This window comes from Sinohyriopsis cumingii, chromosome 4 (assembly GCF_028554795.1).
Source record: "Sinohyriopsis cumingii isolate HCF-2022 chromosome 4, ASM2855479v2, whole genome shotgun sequence".
Classification (NCBI taxonomy): domain Eukaryota; kingdom Metazoa; phylum Mollusca; class Bivalvia; order Unionida; family Unionidae; genus Sinohyriopsis; species Sinohyriopsis cumingii.
Window position 1 is genome coordinate 38,617,096 of NC_142964.1, and position 18,383 is coordinate 38,635,478.

Here is an 18,383-nt window from a genome sequence, read left to right on the forward strand (position 1 = left end):
CAGAGTCAGTCGGATGTCAAGAATTACGTTGTTACTGCTCCATACTACAGAGTCAGTCCGACGTTACGAATTACGTTGTTACTGTTCCATACTACAGAGTCAGTCCGATGTCACGAATTACGTTGCTACTGTTCCATACTATAGAGTCGCAGTTGTTTTATAGTATGCTTACTCGGGAAGAAGTATTTATTTTTGTAAATTTATTTCTGCCAATTTATTAAGTCTTATACATAGAAGAAAGCAGAAGAAAGGAAGTTTGAAAAATTGAAGAGAGTTGACAAGATGGTAACACAAATAATCTACACCATACAAGTTTCATCCTGAGTACACTTAACATGCCCTGATGCTATTGGGGACAATCCTATTGTTCCAGAAATATCTCTTTTCGTAAACGATCCTTTACCTTATGAGAGAAGATGCCACCTCCCCTCCAAAAAACCCCAGTCAAAAGTGTGTTGCCATAGATATCAAAAATATGTTTCTGCCTGTGAATTAAATCTCTGTATTTATATGTTTATGTATGTATGTATGTATGTATGTATGTATGTATGTATGTATGTATGTATGCATGCATGCATGCATGCATGCATGCATGCATGCATGTATGTATGTATGTATGTATGTATGTATGTATGTATGTATGTATGTATGTATGTATGTGTGTTTTTATATGTTTGCGTGCGTGTATATATGTATGTATGCATGCATGCATGTATGTATGTACGACAATGAACGGTGCAAAACTAGTTTTTAACTAGTTTAAACGTTTTCCACTCTCATTGATTCTTTGTCAAACGATATTAGAAAACGAAGACAAACAAGACAAACACACAAGAAAGCGTTACATTTATATTAAAAAAAACTTACATGACTATGAATAATGAAAGCATGGTTTGAACATTTTAGACGTCGTGTCTGATTAGGTTTGGATCTCCTATGACAATCATCCGATGAATTACCTTGGACAAAGACTGAGTGAGAGTCCAGAGTTTGCAGGCTCGGTAAAACTGGTGTTGCACAATTTGTTGTCAGCTTTCTAATTTATCTAAATCAATCCTTGACACATGCAAAACACTGCTGAAGGCAAAGCCTTTAGAGGACTGTTATTCGCCGTATGATCTGTATATGCGGAAATTGCCTCTGAAAATAACCAAGGTGATCTTAATTGGAACTCCAGGCCAATCGAGTTTGACTGTTGCATAATACGAATAATAATTAAGTAAATGGATCATGTCTTGGAACGGTGACATTGTCCCGCACTTAACGATGTTTACTTGTTGCGATTATTGACTATAAAACTCTAGGTGTGTTCTATGTGTTTCCAACACCTTGTTGTTGCTTTTATTTCACCTGAAAAATCTTTTGATACCATGTTATTCTGATTAAAGGCGTCATGCTCAAAGCTACCAATGAGTCCTGCTCTGTATATGTTTCTGTGCGCTTAACGTTTAATGTTATATGTCATCGGTTGATTAAGCAGAATAAAAATTATAACTGAAATTCATTTTATAACTTATCCCGATAATTAAAATTCTGAATAAACTTTAGTCGAAATCCAAAGTAAATCCATCACTGGAAGCTTTTATGTGCCTGTTGTGGCCTGTATAATTATAATGTGCCAGCATTGTTTTGTTGGATCACAATAACACAATCCAAGAACTAAATCCTGATTTTAATTTTCATTATAAATTAATTTGTATAGAGCACTTTGTATTTCCAGAGAAGAATTACTTGAATTAAATAATTTGAATAAATAAAACTCCAATCCAAAATGAAACACTGAACTAAGTAATAATACAGCTGATTCTGCCTCGATATCTTATACCACGAACAATTTTTTTCCAGTCAAAAGATTATATAGTCTTCTACTTGTATGGTCATAATTAACATTCTCTAAAACAAAACAAATTACCCAATGGAAAATAACCTTCTAGAAGATAAAATCTTAGTTATAATTAGAAGTCTGTTACTAAAATTGTAATATAAAATGTGTAGTAAACAAATGAAGAACCCGGCAATTTATAAAGAATTTCCAAGTTAAGACTCATATTGAGATTAACATGTTTACTACAAAACCAAAATCAATAATTCATGTCAGGTAGAAAGGGAACTTGATTGTGGACATGGTCAAGTCCAACATTGACTGTCCTATTGTCAATAGCATGTATAAAAAACCTAAAAACCTAACTAACAAGCAATGTAAATTGAATATACAAAACTATATATATATATATATATATATATATATATATATATATATATATATATATATATATATATATATATATATATATATATATATATATATATATATATATATATATATAATAGGCGTTAATTCTTAAAGGTCTTGACACATAATAACTTGACGTCATCAGTACAATCATGATAATTGTACAAATGGTCATCATTACAATCACATTATTTGAAAGAGTGAGACAGTACATTGGTAATCAATAAGTAGCTATATAATTAATTAGTGTAAATACAATTGTTCCAATTAGCACACATTTCAGGGCAAAACTAGATGACCGAAGTATATTCATGAACAAATAATTAATTTTCGTAGCCATCTATCTGACGCCTCAAATGCGAACCCAATTGATTTTCACTGGAACGTAGGTGAAGCATGACATGAAACTGTTGTCACTAATCGACAACAACAAAAGTGGTAATACAGTAATCGTCGACGTGAAATAGATCGGATGTTCCGGTGAAACGAAAATGTTATGACAGATATAGATATCCTATATTTCGTGGAATTCAAAATCCTCAGTGAACAGTGAATTTTGATAGTTGCAGACAACACAGATTTGATCATTGGTGAACGAAAGTTGGATTTATGTTAGGACCATTTCTTAGTGGCGGATCCGCGATAGAGGGATCGTTATCGATTTCCCTCCACCTGGGACGACTGTCAGATTGGCATCTCATATGAATTATTGACTCAAAAGGTACAGTTCTTCAAAAGGACCGGCGACTGTCGTTCTTACACATGTTCACGTCTCCGCCTCATTTCAGAACGGGATATCCCCTTATGAGGAGAAGAGATTACAGCTTTTTGAATATAATTCATGAACGTGATTATGATAGTCGATGATTTGTGCTAATAATACTAAAGAAATTGTTTCGATACCTTTTGAAACGGGACATGTAAATGACTGGCAAATGCGGTTAAATTACTTAAATTCGTGTTATTGTAAAATTTCAAAACTGGACATGAAATTATGAAAAGAAATGTTATAATTTATATTTATTTATTTATTGCTTGTCATTAATATTAATGACGCTATTTTTTGAAGGGATATCATCATAAAAGGATTCTACAAATGTTAGAAACGGAACCTCAAATCAAGAAATGACAAGACTTTGCGAAGATAAGCGATGGAATCGACTATAATGGTCGACACGTTAAAGGAATAGTGTAACACAAAGCTTAACATACATCTATTTCATACTTTTGTTACCGACAATTACACAAATGCAACACCATCTAAAAATTATTAAGACAAAATAAAAGATATTTTGGCTACTGAACTAAAATATAAAGGTGTATTGCCATGGAAACAAATGTTAATTAATTGTTGAGACTCGATCTACCCTGTACAAGATGGAATTTATAAAGAAGAAAAGAAACGTCGAAGGAACGAAGAAGGCCAAACGCCTGAAACTCAATGTTGGTGGGGTCTACTTTGAGACCCTAACCAGTACTCTAGAAAACATTGGTGGGAGTCGCCTAGCCCTTTTAGCACAACTACAGGAGGGGGATGATAGTTGGGATCCAGAAAAGCAAGAATATTTTTTTGATCGTCATCCCGGTGTTTTCATGTCCATTATTCATTATTACAGAACAGAAGAGCTTCATATTGACCAAAACCTGTGTGGGAATATCATACAAGGGGTAGGTTTCAAATAACCTGTAATTTATATGTTTTGTCTCTTTTCTTTTCTCTACTCAATTCTTCATTTCTCTCTTCATGAACAGTTCTTTTTATTTTAGACGGCACCACGCAGCAAAGTCTGATCTTGTACAATTTCAAAGAGACCAATAAGAATTATAATCAAATAGAATCAAATAGAATCACTTTAATTGTGACTGACACCAGCTTAAAGGAGTCATTAGGTTAATACTCTTGTATAAACGCGAAGAAGACAGCATCATGATGGCCAAAATTCCCATCAAAGAACCTTTACTTAACGGTAGAGGGACCCATATTTAAATTTTGCGCGTAATGGGAGTGTATGTTTTTTTAGGCTACTGCAACGTATAGTGAAAATTTTCATTCTGCGACTGTTTTCAGACAGCAGATAGAATCAGAAATTAGAATATTATCAGGAACAAAGAACATTAAAAGAGGACACAGAATTGGGCTACGAGCACTAAAGTGAGTGGTCTCTCGTTTGACATCTTTTCCTTTCATCATCTCACTTAACATCGCACACTCTTTTATATCTCATATTATTACAGATGAAAGGTAAGACATTCAAGGAACAGTAAACCTTTTGAAAATAAGATACAGTATGAATAATTTAGTCCATCAATATTTTTCAGTTTATATTGTAATAGTTTTACCTTTTGAAACCGTCTCTCTGAACTCAGTCAGTTTAATCGTGTTGGTGTGTTTATTTGCGTGCGATTTTGTGCCACATTTACCTTTGGAACAATCTAATGGCTGATTATAAACTGTTCTGACTTCCGCATATAAAAACGAAAATATGTATAGTACATTACAACGGCGACTGGCTTCGGCTACAGGAAATGGCCTTCCGTCGTCGATTTGCTATAACAATTGCAACAATTATACGGTCATTTATGTGAGCTACAGTACAATATGGAGCTTCTAGCGAACAGTAAAGCCGGTAACGCTGGAGGTAACTGAATGGGCTGTAAGAACTTGACAAAATGGGCATTAGGTCTTACTTCACCCTGAATGTGATAGATAAGGCCACATGAAAATTAATCCTTTAAATCTGTTAAAACGCATTTTTACGATACATAAACAAGGTTCTTCAACTTTTATACAAGCGTGTATCTTTTCTTTATTTTGGCTCCAGTTTGGACATCGTAGCCTTCGGATAATTAACTCAATAATCGAATTTAAGGGCATCAAGGTCTTAAAAGAAATGGATACTTTCTTTTCAACAAAACCTTACATTCTTACGATGCTTAACTTAGTGCTATAAATAGATAGTTTGTTAATTTTTGTTCTTGTTCTTTAAACTTTGTATACATGTTTTCTCCAATTTTATTTTTGTTAAACATAATAATTGAACATTTTAGTCATTAATTCAAACCTCATCATTATCATGATATGATTGTGATTATGAGAATTTTTGCTGTTATTATCTGATTATGCTAAAACAGCTAATCCCAATTCTAATTTCCGAATTGATTTCATACAGTTATATGAGAACTATAAAAATAAAAACGGTATTCGGTCAAGGTGCAGCATATTTTGAGACTTTTGAATTTGTTCCACATTAGCTTGAAAGTTTCCCTACGAATGTTAATAGTCTTAACAGTTTAATGAGGTTAACTCTATTTGTAGAACTATTGTTGTTTGTATGCTACTACTACTACTACTATTATTACTACTACTACTACTACTGATAATAATAATAAGAATATCAATCAATCAATCAATCAATCAATATTTTTGTAAACAACTACTTGAATATTATCCCATGGAATGGTTGGTATCATAACATATTTTAGAACTATGTGGTTTTAAATTAAAATATTTGACATCAGTACAAAATCAATAGAAACAAAATCTGAGATAACATGTTTGAAAACGCCACTCAGCTTGTGATTTAAACATATCCTACTTTTACAATATTTCAAATAATTCATTCATTTTGAAATAATTTCCTGTGCAAATTTAATCACTCTTCCATAAACAATTCTTGATATGAAAATTATTCAGAAGATCATGAATAAAATACATTGTCTAATTCAGGATTAGAATTCACTCAAAATATCATTTTTGTTTTTATATTATAATTTAATGCAGCGCTGTTTTCATAAAGAAATAAAAGACCTCTGATTTGAAGAAAAGAAAGATGAATACTACTCAAATGAATAAAGAAAGAAATGAACTCTGATTTAAAGGAAAGAAAGATGAACACTAATCGAATGAAAACTGTTATTATAATAGACGTTGGAATTGTATGCAGTAATGTCTTCTATTGTAATAAAGCAATATAAGTAATCTGGTTTCATTTTCCGTCGAAGCAAGCTGCTATTACACTACGGGTTGAAATCAAATGCAGATGCAATCCTTATTAGAAAATGCGTTATTATTGTACGCTATTGCCACACACTCTGAACGTCATGCAATAGATTTGAGAGTGTTTGATCTGATTGGTCTGACCAAGACATTTATACCTGTAATCTAAATGGTTAGTCATCGAATCAAAGTTCGTATTGCTAAATGGGCTGAAACTGCATTATTGGAAACTAAAGAAATTTATTCAAAAATTATGTTTTTGATCATTAACAATTCCCACCGTCCATATTAATAATTATGAATTATTTCAATACAATTTTGGGAAACGCAAACCTACTTAATATTATTATGTTTGTTTAATCTCTTCTACTGACAATTACAGAAGAGGGTTGTCTTTCTTGGAGAGTAAAACCCTTCACACACTCAACCAGATTAAAACTGAAAGCAAGATTACACACATAATACAAAAACAAACCCAACAAGATTATGTAAATAGTTACCACACTATAAAATGAAAAGATTGCATATATAGTTACCACAATACAAAAAATCAAGATTATATACATAGTTACCACACAAAAATATTAGATACAGAGTTACCACACTACAAAGGGGGCCCCGAGTGGCCGAGTGGTCTAAAGCGCTCTCCGTTACAGATCACTGCCATCTCACCTCTGTCTGCGTGGGTTCGAGTCTCGGATTCAGCTAATGTGGGTACGTGAGAAAGCTTGCCAGTAGCTTCTTGTGGGTCGGTGGTTCTTTCTGGGTTTTTTCCCGGGTTCTTCTTCCACCATTAATACTAGTCGCCATGTATAGCCTATCGTGTGCTGAAAAATGGCATTAAACCCTAAAAACAACAACCACGCTACAACATGACAAAACGTTTTCTACAGATGATATCAGAAGCTTCATATTTAAGAAAACGAGATTTTTTATTACTTGCAACTCATTAGAACTATTTGTTACTGCCATTAATGTAAAAAATTGGCCAAAGTAGTGCCAATGTCCAAGAAAGATGATTCCATCTAACTACAGACCAATGTCCTTTTCGAGTAACGTTACCAATATTTTCACACGATCTGTACTTTAAATATATGTGCACTTATTTATATAAAACTGATTTTTGATTTTCTATACAAATATTAATTTGGTTTTAATTCTGGTCAGTCAACCACATATCAGCTTATATATATTTTTCATAACATCTACAATACGACTCTTGAACAAGAAAAAATTCGAGAATTATATTTTATGGCAAGTTAAATCTATCTAATAATGGGTAATATTTCAAATGAAAAGTTATGGAATTGCCGGAAATATATTGGTATGCATCGATGATGACTTAGCTAACAGGACTCAGAGAGTTATGGTACGAAACAAATACAAACTTTGGCGTACTTAATGCAGGCATACTTCAGGGATCTGTAGTAAGCCACTTTCTTTTCTTGTATATATTAATGACATAATATAGAGTTTGAAATCCCTGATTTAATTGTTTGTTCATAACTGCTTATTACAATGCATATCGCCGTGTCAACTTTCGTCCAGGAAACACTCTTAAGCGAGCTTCTGTGATGTTAAGCCGATTGAGAGATGACTTAGATGTTTTATTATTGATGATCGTTCCTGTTCCTAGGTATCCCGCTCTCTCCAAAAATGACTATCATTTTCTGTTTGAATCTCCATTTTATAACAACACAAGAAATTAGCATTCTCAGAGACTATCAGTAATAAATACTACTATTTATTCTGATACACGTTTATTCGGTAACGAACTTTTACACAGCAGAATAAAATACTTTGCTTCAAAGAAAATGCAGAAATGTGTATTAACACAAACATGTTCACATAAACATGAATACCTACTGTTCCATTATGTCAAATTTCACAAATCACTCAATCACTATCCCTCCGGTTTTTCTCTCTCTTTCTCTGGGGGCCCCGAGTGGCCGAGTGGTCTAAAGCTCTCTCCGTTACTGATCACTGCCATCTCACCTCTGTCTGCGTAGGTTCGAGTCTAGGATTCGGCCAATGTGGGTATGTGAGAAAGCGAGCCAGTAGCTTCTCGAGGGTCGGTGGTTCTTTCCGGGGTTTTCCCGGGTTCTTCCTCCGCTATTAGTACTGGCCACCATGTATAGCCTATCGTGTGCTGAAAAATGGCGTTAAACCCTACAAAACAACTCTCTTTCTCTGACTTTATTACCTTCATTGGATATACATATACTGATTTATATCAAGGCTCTTTTTCTTATGCTTAATGGATCGACATTATCACGTTGGCCTGATTAAAGCATCATATGTACCGATTATTTAACTTGGGTACCAGTAGACGGAGAGCATAATCTTACAATAAAGCGAATGATTTGGTTGTTATCAGCCAGCAGGCTAACAATATTGTATGTTGATAGTAGGTTTTGAGCACGACTTTAACAACCAATCGCTTTTGATTATGGGCATAATCAGTTTGAGTTCAACAGCACAGCTAACAAAGGGTGGCTTCATGGAAGTTTGTCATGACGACTGGCATCAAGAAAGCCAAGAAAGATCACCACAAAAGTCATAACGATGCCTTTTCTATTGATGCTTTTTGTTGGCGACGGACATTAATTTATATAGTCAATGAAAAGACTTCAGTCCCTCACAGCTATCAGTGCAGAGCACATTGATATAAGTTTCTTTTACAAACCTGAACCTGTAAATTATTTAGATGCCTTAGCTGGCTTTCATTATTTGACTTACGTAGTTACGAGCTAAGACGCGCACATAAGGTGCAGCAATAACATATACATGTTCCAGAAAAGCTACTTTCTGTGCTAACAGCGTATGTTAGCAGGAGTGTTCCATTTAGCTTGCTTGATGATATTTTCATCCGAATTAGTTCTAGTGGCAAAGGATGATATAACCTGCCGCAATTTGTACCTTTTATATTTCCTCCTTTTTGTAGATAAGTTAGTTATCCCAAAACAGAATCAGCGTTGATTAAAATAGGTCAAATACAAATAAACTAAAGTCTTTCCGATAACTGTCTAGCTAATACGAATGTGAGTACTCCTCTGACATCACGTTTATTGTTATTTCCGTTATACAGTTTTATATTTCACCGTTACTGGAAAAATGTAAAGCAAATTTCAACGTCTTAAATTTGCTTATTGTCCTTACATAGGGGTGGGGGAAAATAAGAAACATTTGTTGCTAACAGTCATATTTTCAGTTTTGTTATGATTAAAATTACAACTACAATGTTGAATATTTCACTCGGGTCATTAATAACAATATATTCAGAAATGACAGCATTTGCACACAAAAAATAGTACATTTATGTATTGTCTTTGAAGATCTTCTCATTGGTGCACATTTGATACATTCAATCATACTGAAACATTTTGATGCAATACTGAACGATGACATTAATAATATACACATATATGACGTTTAATAATAGACCTAGTATAAATCCCGGGGAAGACTAACGGATTTACTTTATGCTTCTCTTGAACGTGGGCATCTTCGTGCGAGTCTTTTCATAAGATCGTGCTATTAGATACTGTTGATTGGTTTTCAGTCACTTTCGAGAATGAAACTCTATTAGCAGTTTAAATCTCGTCTACAAAAGGATAAATTAGTTTGCAAATTTACTCAAAAGACATGAATACAGTTTGCCATAGTGCTTGTTAGTCTCTTATCAGTCATGGAGAATAAACTTCAAGTACACTACTTCTAATGAAATAATACAGTTTTGTAAGTGCCTTACGGAGCTGCAAAATAAATACGTTATTTAGCGACAAGGCAATGTGAGTAACATGCCTTGCCCAAGGACACACTACGATAGTTGACACAGGCTGGTTCCTAGAGTAGAATGCAAACCCGTACCCTTTCGGACCTGCTTTCGAAGCGTAAACCACAGAGTCGGTGAAATACCCAGGGATATACGTAAAGTCTAAACTATTATGATAAAGTTCATGCTGCGATTTTTGTCCAGAAATGAAAGCTGAATAAAAGTACAAGGTCGAAGTTGAGGCATATTAAATAAAATATGTAACTCTAAAAGCAATGAGATTCATTTTTAAAAAAAAAAAAAAAAAAAAAATTTGATATTCTTATTCTGTTTAGGTTTTAATTTTATTTTCTTTTCAACGCTAGATACATTCTCAAGAGTTAGCAAACATCTCAAGGCCAAATCTTAGAACAAATAGCCTATTAATTACAAGCCATTATAACACGGGTTCAAACTAGATAATAAGGGAGTCGAATGAACAAACAAATTTGAAAACTAAATTATCTTTTAAAGACTTATTTACATTTATTGAAGAGAAATTTTTAAAACGTTTTAGGAAAACAGTTAATTATTCGAACATATAATATGAGATTAACGGTAATTGAATGATGTTATGAATAATTTCAATTCAAAAAAAAAATGTGGAGAGAAATGAGTTTACACTATGACAGATATCATATTTTTGAATAGTTTAAAAGCTGTACAATCTACCCCAGCCATCGTTTCGATGCTCCCTGTATAGCTCAACATGTAATATTGTAGCTTCTGGAAGCAGAACGTGAACTTTTATCAGATTACGATGATGTATGTGATGACTGAAAATATAAGGCGGGATTAGCATGATCCCCTCACATTCTGCAGTATGATGTTTGTAATGCCTGACAGGACAAGGCGGGATTAGCATGATCCCCTCACATTCTGCAGGATGATGTTTGTAATGCCTGACAGGACAAGGCGGTCTTAGCGTGATCCTCTCACATCCTGCAGGATGATGTTTGTAATGCCTGACAGGACAAGGCAGGGATATCATAATCCCCGCGCATTCTGTACGATGATGTTTGTGATGATAGAATATTTGACGGAATTAGCATGATCCCTCACATTCTGGTGAATACAAAGGTCAAGGTTAAAGTAATTTATTATGTGCTTAGAGTCTAAAGTTTCCAAGCTAAGCCAGGAGCCAAAACATGCCGGTAAAACTGTAGTTGCATAACTCATGAACAAATTAGGTGTGTAGAAAAAAGACAATGAGAATGGTACTAGTTGTTTTTTAGCAGTGGATTTGAGATTCCTTACATTTCCATAGCTATTTCAAAGATTACCGGTTAGATTATAAGAAATTAATTCCCAATGAATATGATTAATCTCCCCATGCAAAAGACGTAGATAGACGATTATAAGGTTAGAAAATGCTTATTCACTATAGAAATCAGAAATTTTACGTGTAGTATCTTTTAAAACTGATAGATACAGAGTTGTCTCGTTTGAAAACAACAACTGTGGCAAATATTCTATTGACCTGAACAGAGTTGGAGACGAGCATGAGTAACAGATTTCTAGAGAAATTTAAATTTTAAGAAAGCCAAGGAATAACAATACATTTTGTAGATAAATGGTAAACCTCCGTGAAAGGAACAATAATAAAATACTAACAGGGAAATAAATATCACATGCAGATAAACCAATTTTTTGCCATGAGAATAATTAGTGGCGATGAATTAGTATTACTAATTGTGAAAAACAAATCGAACTAATGAGCAGACCCAAATCAAGGCTAATATTTTGTGTAAGAATTAACAGAAAGTTTCGTGCATAAATAGTAAATAACTACTTCAACCAGTTGAATACGAATACGGTGAAAGAATAAGACGGTTAATTGCAGACGCTGCTGCAAAGTCAAGACAAAAACCTTTGACAATGAAATGAAATATAACATACAATTCTATTGCACTAGAGGCACTCAGAAGGACAACATAAATGGTTTACTACAGATGAATGGCAAAATTCGTGGACTTTTCCAAAGTTAGAGAGTTTCAAGTGTCATGATCAAAACGTTTCATTTACGACAAAGATGAAAAGAAGTTTGTAAATGAATAAAAAGAAAGGTACATCCAGAAGATTTTCAGATTTTAGATTCACAAATATTACTTATTTAACCAGAATGAAACCTCTCTGGTGGCCTAAGTGGGTTAGAGCGACCGCCTAGGATGTGGGAGGTTGCCGGTTCGAACCCAGGCCGAGTCATACCAAAGGCTTATAAAAATGGTACTAGCAGCTGTCCCGCTCAGCGCTCAGCATTAGGAGATTAGTGTTAGGACTGGCCGGCCCTGTGACTAGATAATGTGGCTGGGTGGGACATCATGCTACATGTCTACGGCATGATGCCCCAGTGCTAAACTTTGTTATAAACTGCCGCACTGCAGACATCGAGAGATATGATGGGAAAATATTTAATGCTACGTTAAAAATCCAAATCACACACACACACACACACACACACTCACACCCACACACACACAACCAGAATGAAATGAATATGGGACTGAATTTACTGAAATAATGAAATCAATTGGATTCAGAACAAAAGAACCAACAATATAGCATTATCTGTGTACATCGACAAGCATTTTGTTTAGGATTATAACGTAAACACACCATCCGACAAAAATGCAGCAGCGTGCATCATGTCTCAGTCAAAGAAGGCAACATGTACCAGACATCCTAGCAAAACTTCTAGACACATTAAAACTTTGCTTCTTTTCTGTTTTGTTTTAATTCATCAAACATTCTTGTTTCGTACACCATCTGTGACGATATTGTTTGCCACTAAAATATTTTCATCTGATTTTTCCTTGCTGCATAAAACCACCAAACATTTAATATTTTAACTGAGATCTTTGCTCAAAGAGCTGCACTTTTGCACGATGATTTGGAGTGAAATAATTAAACATCAGCGTCTTAAATGTTATGTAAACTCATTCCACGACAGATGTTGTTCGTCTAAGTAAGTTGAAAAGCATAGGTGTTCTAGTCCAGATAATCCTCTGCACTCCAGTTGTAAAACTCGTTTCCTTTCACCAAGCTATTTCTTTTCAGGTTTACTCTCTGAAGATTTCTCCTTAAGCATCATACTCTTTTCTTGTTGGAGGTTTCTTAGCCTTAGCTTATTTTGAAAAGACATATCTCTATCAATATGTACTTGTACCCATAGTTGTTCCTGTACTTGTACACATAGCTGTTCCTGTACTTGTACTTATAGTTGTTCCTGTACTTGTACCCATAGTTGTTTCTAGTATTTGTACCCATAGCTGTTCCGGTACTTGTACACATAGTTGCTTCTAGTATTTGTACCCATAGTTGTTCCTGTACTTGTACACAAAGTTGCTTCTAGTATTTGTACCCATGGTTGATCCTGTACTTGTACACATAGTTGCTTCTAGCATTTGTACCCATAGTTGTTCCTGTACTTGTACACATAGTTGCTTCTAGTATTTGTACCCATAGTTGTTCCTGTACTTGTACACATAGTTGCTTCTAGTATTTGTACCCATAGTTGTTCATGTACTTGTACACATAGTTGCTTCTAGTATTTGTACCCATAGTTGTTCATGTACTTGTACACATAGTTACTTCTAGTATTTGTACCCATAGTTGTTCCTGTACTTGTACACAAAGTTGTTTCCTGTACTTGTACCATAACTGTTTCCCATATGCTAGCACGTGAGTAAAGCAAACCTGCAACTGGTAATCCAAATGACGTTTATAAACTCTTTTGCAGGGAAACTCTTTTGCTGGTTTCCTTATTTGTGTTCAGTTCAGTATATTTTTTTTTCTACCGTTTAATTTCTTCCCCACTGGCCATTTTATCATCGGAGTTCAGACAAATTATGCAACACATCTAACAATTTCAGACAGTGCCACCATTAGACATTACAATGCAGACTGCTGTAAATTCAAAGTTTCCTCGTGTATTGTTTACCTCTGTACTGTATTCACCTTTGCTTAAGTATTGATGTGAATCGAATGCACTTAGGCTAGTTAAAACTATTTTCACCCCGTTGGTTGTCATTAACTTTTACATTTTATCGTAATCAATCCCTAAAAGATCCAGTCCGATTTGCCTGAACGACTGTTATTCGCCACATCCACATGATGTGTATGTGTGTGTGTGATTTTAGAAAGATAGTTTCGGTGATAATTGATAATTTCTATCAAAGAATCGAAACGTTTATGACTTCAGGTCCAGATGGATCATACACATTGCGCTATATGCGTGAACGAGCGAGAAGCCCATGTGGTCAGATGTTATCACGAACGGCAAGCGTATGCATATTGCTAACTATGTGACATTGTTATTCTTAGACGATTATTGATAAAATGAATACATTGCGTGCACATTTACTAAAATGTTAAGTAGGATAACAAAAATGTACTTAACACCACGCGCGATTCTGATGCTTGTGTATAGCTAACGTCACAACACACGCGTAGGAAACGACACTCTTGTAGAGATCCATTGTTACAAAGCATAACACTGTTTCAAGGGTTTTTATTCAAAGGAAGAATAAAGTTTAGCATTGGCCTTAAACTGCATACTTGAATTAAATTTTTTCAAAAGAAGTTTTATTTCCAAGAGAAAACAATTTATTTTAATTTGTTTTTACTCAATAGATTTAACTGAGAGGAGTATTGGTACTTAATAATAAAACTAGCCCAATCCCGACCCATTTGGAACCATCATTTTTATTCTTCATTACTCTGGCAAACAAAACGTGTAATACTTGTATTAATTCACGATGATAAAATAAATAAATTACTTTAAAATAAAGAAATTTCGAAGAAATAAGAATGTACTCAAATGCCACTCCACGAGTAATTCTTATGTTTGAGTACAGCTGGCCGAACAACATCGCATCCATCAATAAAAATAACAACAAAAACACAACCTCCCCCAAAAACCAAAATAAACACACCCCAAAAAATTCACAAAAGAAAAACGAAAAACAAACAACAAAACAACCTGCGACAACATAAATTTATATTCATCGTTAGTATTGCAATAGCAGTTTATAAAAGATTAAGAAATGTAAACATTCAAAATGGTTGACGGCTCTTGAATTTCAGTAACGACAAGCAGTGCATCAGATCATTCGTACTACATGCATGCAGGACCTTCGGGATGAACATAAATTTAAAATCTTCCAGACGTAGAAAGTTTGGTTTTGCACTGTTTTATTGGCAAGCTTAAAATGTTTGGCACGCTTTATTGACAGTGAACTTCTTCAAATATTTAATGTACAAATGTTGTTCTACGTTAAGATTACGCACGACACAGAAATATAATATTAGGAACAACAATATTGATTTCTATTGGGCATCGATGAATGAAAATAAGGTATTAAAGTACACGTTGACAACAGCCTGTTTATCAAACAGTTATATATCGAGAAAACCGTTGTAGAACGCCCCACGAAACAGGATGATTAATGACTTCCACGAATTCCGTTAATTTGACTTTATGTCATTTCTGCTCAGATATTAATCCGTGTCAAATGTGGTTTTTAGCAGAAAATACGTCAATCACAATTCCCGGATCGGTATTATAAACCCAATATATTGGTAATATTTTCTGTGCCATTTCTTCTTTTTCCCCCAAAAAACAACACAAAAGGACCACCTTTGGTTATTTACCTTGATATATATATATATATATATATATATATATATATATATATATATATATATATATATATATATATATATATATATATATATATATATATATATATATATATATATATATATTCCCTGAGTAGTTCCTTCTCTCTCTCTCTCTCTCTCTCTCTATCTCTACCGCTCCAGTGTCCTAGTGGTTAGAGCGTCCGCCTCGGATGCTGGAGGTCGTGGGTTCGATCCTCGGCCGAGTCATACCAGAGAATTACAAAAATGGTAATAACAGCTGCCTCGCTTGGCGTTCAGCATTAAGAGGTTAGTGTTAGGACTGGTCGGCCTGGTGTCAGGATAATGTGACCGGGTGGGACATCATGCTACATGACTGCTAGACATCACTATAAACTTAAACTGGCACATTGCAGACGTCGTAGCGATATGACTGAAAAATTGCTAAAGCTACGTTAAAAATCAAAATCACATCGCTCTCTCTTTCTCTCTCTCCCTCATTTTTATATATATATATATATATATATATATATATATATATATATATATATATATATATATATATATATATATATATATATATATATATATATATATATATATATATATATATATATATATATATATATATATATATATATATATATATATATATATATATATATATATATATATATATATATATATATATATATATATATATATATATATATATATATATATATATATATATATATATATATATATATATATATATATATATATATATATATATATATATATATATATATATATATATAAAATTCCCACTACTCAAGCCGGGACACACACACACACACACTCCGCCATTAATTTTTCGAGTACTGGAAAAAGGTTATTTAAATGACTATTCTACTGCCGCTACTACTACTAAAATTGTCGCTGTTGTTGATACTGCTATAACAACTACTACTAATATTACTAATTATAATAGTACTAATAAGCATGATGCCGAACAGACTATAATGCCTTACAAATTCTTAGTGCACTATCTTACTGATAGTCAATCTATTTTAACATTACATTTCTTTTCAAATCGTCACATGATTAGGTAATTGCCTGACCAAATCATCGCATAATTCTTTGACATGTTGACATGTACGTGACTCAATAATTTCATAACATTTTATCTCTTGATAATCTTGCCTTAAAAACTGTGGAATCTTCAGAAGATCTGTTTTTTAAATTTATTTTCTTGCTCAAGAAATAAAATTCTTTATGATTATTGTTGTAAAATCTTTCATTTAAAACAAATGAAGACGTGTACATGTTTATAAAACTTGTTTCAAACGATCAATTAAAACCATGTTATCTCTCAACTCGCAAATATAGCTAATTTCTGAACTAAATACGAATTGGACATTTTGGCTCCAAAAGTCAAAACTGTTTTGAAAACGTAATATATGGCTTTTTTGCGTTTTGTTTGCAAAATGATGAAAGCAGAAGACAATAATAGCAACATGGCAAAGCATAAATATTGTACTGATAAAAGAGTCATCGCGGTCATTGTCACTTTCCATTTGATTTATGTGCCCATTGTAACCTGCTTTATTGCAGCATGAAGCAATAACATCAATTATTTACCTTTGTGGAACACTGCCTCTGCCATGAAACGCTACCTTTCAATTCTGGGATCAGGTAGTAATTATAGGTTACTGCATTTGTATGGGAAAATATGAAAGTGTTTTTTCGGATATATATACTGCACCACCTTGAGAGTGCAGTATATTCAAACGTAAAAACTCGTTCATATTTTCCCATACAAATGCAATAACCTTTTTATTATATGTTCATTTGTTTTATTCTATCTAATGCTTAATTATATTAACAAAATACAATACAAGAAACAAAATAACTGAATGTTTGTTTGTTTACAATAGAAAGTAGTTCCTTTATGCACGTGAATGCAATATGAAGGTGTGCAATATCGTAAAATACAGAACGATTCTGACAATGTAAAGTTAACAAAGAAAAAAATTAGCATATAATAATTATAGGTTACTGCATTTGTACGGGAAAATATGAACGAGTTTTTTGGATGGAATACTGCACGACCTTGGGAGTGCAGTATATCCTTCCGACAAAACGACTTCATATTTTTCCCATACAAATGCAGTAACCTTTTTATTATATGCTCATATTTTTATTCTCGTATTTTAATTCTACCTAAGGTTTAATTATATCAACAAAATACACTACAAGAAACAACGTAAAAGAATGTGTGCCGCATTCCAAACTAAATACACAAGCGCATATTCATCATTACACAAATCAACATTATTACTGCGCACATAACTCCGCCCAGATAAATTTGAACTTAGTTGCGCGCTCGACATAACTTTCGAAAGAAAATGGCGTGTCTAGTTAAAATTGAAATTTGGAGTCATATTGTGAATGAATGTGCATTGCAACAACTTTTTCATTTGATCTGGAATGAATAGATTTTGGTATTTTTCTCGATTCTAGGAAATTTCGTGGTTATTGACTGGATTAGTATGTGACGATTCCACATGAAATACATGAGATTGAAGAAGCTAGCGAGAAGCGTGTTGACATCTGCAAATATGTTTCTGTTTCTGTCATTGAATGTTTGAAATCATGATGTGGGGAAAATATGAAGTCTTTCAATTGCAATTATCAAAAAGACGCCATGGAATTTA

The 18,383-nt window shown here is 33.6% G+C and overlaps 1 protein-coding gene across 1 annotated transcript in view; it reads left to right on the forward strand.

Annotated features, from left to right (window-relative positions):
* The first annotated feature begins 2,674 nt into the window (after positions 1-2,674).
* The window catches only part of LOC149800954 (potassium voltage-gated channel protein Shaw-like), a 47,128-nt gene continuing 31,419 nt past the window's right edge, over positions 2,675-18,383 (forward strand). Inside the window, exon 1 of the mRNA XM_089954240.1 lies at positions 2,675-3,901. Coding sequence (XP_089810366.1) covers positions 3,611-3,901 — 291 coding nt within the window. The 5' untranslated portion in view covers positions 2,675-3,610. The remainder of the gene's footprint in view (positions 3,902-18,383) is intronic.